The 5,029-nt window shown below is 38.2% G+C and overlaps 1 protein-coding gene across 1 annotated transcript; it reads right to left on the reverse strand.

The window, feature by feature from the left end:
* Window positions 1–534: 534 nt before the first annotated feature.
* On the reverse strand, window positions 535–4,665 carry LOC307045173 (putative defense protein 3). The gene is made up of 5 exons (XM_079690703.1): window positions 4,361–4,665; window positions 3,376–3,488; window positions 3,115–3,224; window positions 2,969–3,033; window positions 535–2,884 (listed from the first exon to the last, which is right to left on the reverse strand). Exons 1-5 carry the CDS (start codon window positions 4,551–4,553, stop codon window positions 2,775–2,777), a joined length of 591 nt encoding a protein of 196 aa, XP_079546829.1. The 5' UTR covers window positions 4,554–4,665; the 3' UTR covers window positions 535–2,774.
* Between the last annotated feature and the right edge of the window lie 364 nt (window positions 4,666–5,029).

The raw sequence follows: 5,029 nt of genomic DNA on the forward strand, positions 1-5,029 counted from the left end.
ATTTGAAAAGTATAGTAAATATCCTTTGAGATGTATTGCCTGCTTTCCAATTGGAAAGCTTTGATTTTTGTCTTTTCCATGTTTCTATTGACTGGGGTAAAGGTTTTCTGATGTGTTTTCCTTTACTCTGATATTCAACTGTAGTTTGTCTGGTTATACTGCATGCCCACGTCTCTCATCTCAGATCTCCATCTATCGTCCTCTCTGTTTACCCCAACACACCATCTGGATGAATGACCTTGTCTCTATGGAAAAACACATCAGTGGTGTGGGATTCATAAACTTTGACCTGGACAAAGGATGTCGGTGTTCCACATGTCCATGAGTCAATGAGTATTGAACCAGCTGGTTGTGTTGGTGCTTCAATCCTGGGTTTGAATCCCCTGTTCTAGCTGGCATTTGGCCTGCAGTGGAAAATATATTATTGAGTGGTACTGCGCTGTGACTAGAACTGCAACCTCGGGCACATAAGTCAGCTGGAGATCAATACTTCACTACATAGAGGCATATCAGTTCAGTCAGACAACTCACGTGTTTCTTTAACATGTTTATTAGAAGCAGCATATAGTTGAGTTTGGCGTCTAGGCTCGGGCCTCATCACTCCATAGATATACATAGCACGATGAGCGATGATTAAATAACTAACCCCCAGAGCCTACAGGTGGAAGCTGGGGTGGAAGCTGGGATGGAAGCTGGGGTGGTGGTGGGGCAGGCAAGCAGCAGCGACGTAGAAGTAGCTGCAGAAAAGCAGCAGCAAGCAATGCATGGAGACAGAACTGGCAGGTTAAATAGAGCGGCATATTAAGGAAACTCCATTTGGTTGGTTGTAGAGTGGCAAGGGGCGTTATTTATGAATGCAGCATAAGTGCTCGAGTTGACTGCCTGAACTAGCTCGCAGGCTTCGCCCCATTTATAGACAAAGCAGCAGCATGATTATCAGGTGTTGATGTATTAAGTCAGTGCAGTAGATTTATACTTTTATAAAGTTCTCTGCAGAGGCAACAACTTCCAATAATATGTTACTTGGTCCATCCCCTGACATGGACATGTAGACAGAGTGACGAAATACTCTGTTTCAAGTAAAAGCCCTGCATATAAAATTGTATCTAAGCAGAGAACAAAAGTATTGGCATCACAATGTAGAAAAAAAGTACTAATCTTTCAAAACGGTAAAAAACTGTATTATATAATTGAATTAGAAATAGTGATGCATTAATGTGTTGAATGTTGGACTTGGCATTTATACAGCACCTTCGAAGTCTTCCAAGCCCTCAAAGCGCTTTAAAAAATGCCAACATTAAACCATTCGCACACACACAACCCTCTCTGAGCCACAGTCACTGGCAGAGGAGGAGCTTAATTGATTTCCTACTGTAAGCTAAATTATACGTGAGAACTTATTTGTCGGTTTTTGCAATATCAATCTGATTTGTCAAAGTCTGTTAAATCGACAGAAAAATTTAGTGAAGTTAAAAGTTTCAATATTTCTGATATTGGAGTGGAGTAGAAATATAAAGCTTAATTATTTCTGCTGATGATCATTCTTCTGATCTGACTTATTTAGGAGCGGTTAAACCTTTTTTTATTTCTGTCATGTTTGCTGTCTCACTGCTCAAGATAATTGTATGAATCTTTTGAAAGATGTATAAATATTAGATATAGTTTATCAAATGGAAAGATCCTCAACATTCACATGTGTTTTTGTTGCTGTTTATTTGAATTGTGGGCGATATATATATATAACATTTGAATCCTTCGTCTGTTTAAGTAAAGTAGACTTTGCCCCTGCTCCTCTGGTTATGGCACAGCTGTCAGGAGGTGCTGCAGCATGTGGAGCTGAGAAATGTGAGTCAAGCAGGACATGATGAATATTGAGCTTTAAATCTCACATGTAATGCATGCCTTAAGCCTCTTTAGTATCTGCCTAGGTTTTTGTTCATCAACATACAGGGAATCTAGGTTATAGATCAAACGATGTGGAATAAGCAGTTCATAACACGCTCTTCGATAAGTGGAATGAATTTCTGTCAATAACAAACAACCTCTCTCTATCAATCCATTTCTTTCTCTCTCTGAAATTAAAGGGATAACATTAATTTGATGAGTTTTTCTTTTAATATGTGAAGTGATGGATCTTTTTTTATCATCAGAGAGACATACAATACAAAGAAAAGTCTGGTGAAAAAAATTAAGGTTGATAACCCATTTACTAAACTTAACATACAGGGCAAATCTTTAATCATGCAGGGGTTTACCGTGTAAATCATGCAAATATATATGGGAGCAAGAGTGTGACGTGCTTGTTGTTAAACAATATCATTGTTCTGTAGCAGAGTATATATTTCAAAAGAGCCAGAGGGATGACGCACCAGAATGACTGACCTTTTCTTATGTAATCATACATTTCTTTATAAAAACTTGAATGCATTTAGTTGAAAGCGTTGAAATGTTTTAAATGTCAGTTAACGTCCCTAAAGGTACCCCATTTCCTGTCTTTGCAGAAGTCCACGTGTTTTATTATGTATTAAATAGGACTGAAAACACACCATAAAAGGTGTGGACATGACTGCATGACACAAAATAAACATCTATAAATGATTTCTATGGCGAAGACAATTATTTTGTGTTCATGCTTGTGGCTTGAGTTAATGATATAATGTCTGCAAAAGTGTCTATTTTTAAAGGGAGATAGTCAAAAACAATTTTGTGATTAATACAAAGCATTATACAGAGCCCAATAGATTGCAGGAAAACTTGTTCTTTTCCCATGATGTTCACGCCAGCACCAGTATCATCAGGAAACATATCCCGAGGAGAAGCACAGGTTTTTCTTTAGCCATTCCTGCATTTGCTTCTGTAGCCAATACCAGACTCTCTGATTTCCCTGAGAAGCAGAAGATAAGGGCAAATCATCACTACAGTTTTTCTCTTTGAATTTATTTCTGATGTTTCCGCCTGCTCTACCTACCTCTTTTCAGAATGGCGGACCTCACATTTACCCAGAAGACTGCGCGCTGCTGAGCTACTGTGGCCCTGAAGAAAACACAGAGTATGAGAGCAGAAGTGTTTTGTTTTTGTGATTGAAAAATGTGAGGAAAAATGTGTTTGTTTTACATGAAGTAGACAGGGCTCGTAGAGTCAGGAGGTATCCAGCTGTATACAGTGGATTCGCCCTTCAGGTTGGTGTTTGCATGAGTAATAGCACCTTGTGGATTCCCTGTGCACTGTTAATATAAAACACAAAATCACATCATGAAATCTCTCAGATGTAAGAATGTAAAACAATATATTTTCTACAAGACTGGATTTAGCAAAGAGATCTCTCCTATTTCCTCTGTGTCGGATGGTTTGAGAGTTTAGCTACTTGAAACTCGCCTGAAGAAACTTTGTGTCTGGAGCAGGGTGCTGCCAGCTCCCCAGAGCATTAGTGCTGCCGTCTGTCCGAGCTTCCAGAAGCACACCACGATACTCTGGTCCACTGATAGTCACTGCAGGAGTACACAGATACAGCTGAGCCGGTATATAGAGTAATATTTATATTTACTCTTCATTTTCACTTGCTTTATAAAAGTATGGCTTTTAAAATAACAGATGAACAGGATATATTCCTCATTTATTGATGTATTAAAACATCCAGTAAACCAAAATGACTTGCAAACCAGCAGAGGAGTAAGAAGTTCACAATGCTGCACAATATGAGAGGGAAATGCCATATGCTTTAGGTTGTTTAATACTGAAATAATGTCTGACAACAAGTTCACAGATATTAAAGTGTTCTCAGTCTCCCTTTTCCCTTGCTTCTTTCTGTATACTGGTAAACTACAACAAATAGTTTTTTTGAAAAGAATCAAAGGAAATTACATCCAACAAGAATGATAGTTTCTTATAATACTCAACACAATTAAATGGGTATGAGTAAAATAACCTTATCCAAGTTTGTTTGTGACTTCCATCAAATACCAATAATCTTTAGCCTGACATAACAGACGCATACACATAAAAAGTCCCTTTGTTCAAACATTTTTCTCACATCAGCTTTATAATGGCTCAAACAATAGTATCCCTTGGTTGCTCTGTAAGAATTTGAATCACCGCGTGAACACAGATTTGAGTTCTTGAATGAAGTGTGTTCCTTGTCCCAGATTAACACAAACAAAGCTTTTGTAACAAAGCTCCAATAAAAGTTGTTCTTGCTATCCACACTTGAACAAGAAATCCCTTATCATCTGTATAAAATAACAATTTCTTTATAAATGTTCTCCTCCATGACTCACAGCTTTCTGTCATGGGTTATTAATAGTTTGTAATGTTTGTGTGAGGTTTTTCTTCTTATTTCTAAGAGTGATTATAGATATCTTACCAGTAATGGCCTTGCCCTGCTGAAAGGTCCCAGTGTTGACCAGCAGAGTGTAGGGCGCTGGGGACGGCTGCGGCAGAACACCAGTGTGGCGAGGCGTCATGTCTTCACAGGCGCCAGTAGGAGCCCCATTGGGATATCCAGTAGCCAAACAGAGCATCTGAAGCATAACTAACCCAGGCAATGACAGCTCCATCAGACTGAATGAAAAGCAACCACACTTTGAGCTAAAATTCTAAAATAGCAGTATATGATGAGGATGAAACGCACAATGTGAGCCAAGAGATGGACTAATATGAAGTACTGGTGCTGAGTCACACAAGCAGAACATTCTAATTTTCTTCAGCAATTCCTTTTCCAACCATGTAATGTGCTTCTTACGTGAATGCTCTCATGATTTATTGAAACAAAGCATGATTATTCTCCAGTGAAAACTAAATGGTTTAATTTTTTTTTTCTCATAATCAAAGGAAAGTTAGAAAACATTTTTCAAGAAAAGCACATGACGCATATACTCTTTAACACCACAGTCTTACATTTAAAGGTTTTTCATGAAATCTAAAGTCCTTGGCAATTATACCATCGTCCAAGTCACTCAAAGTGTTATGAATGCATATTTATTCCAGGGATTATTCATGACATACATGTTACTTCGTTGTGTCACTAAAGAAT

The sequence above is a fragment of the Notothenia rossii genome, assembly GCF_949606895.1.
Source record: "Notothenia rossii genome assembly, chromosome: 6".
NCBI classification, from domain to species: Eukaryota; Metazoa; Chordata; class Actinopteri; order Perciformes; family Nototheniidae; genus Notothenia; species Notothenia rossii.

What these genes read in the sequence shown, in the direction of transcription:
- LOC307045173 (XM_079690703.1), bottom strand. Translation starts at nt 4,553, where the DNA reads ATGGAGCTGTCATTGCCTGGGTTAGTTATGCTTCAGATGCTCTGTTTG. An exon ending in GCAGGGCAAGGCCATTACTG is followed by an intron (nt 3,489 to 4,360) that starts GTAAGATATCTA and finishes GTACTCCTGCAG; the next exon opens with TGACTATCAGTGGACCAGAG. An exon ending in CAGACACAAAGTTTCTTCAG is followed by an intron (nt 3,225 to 3,375) that starts GCGAGTTTCAAG and finishes TTATATTAACAG; the next exon opens with TGCACAGGGAATCCACAAGG.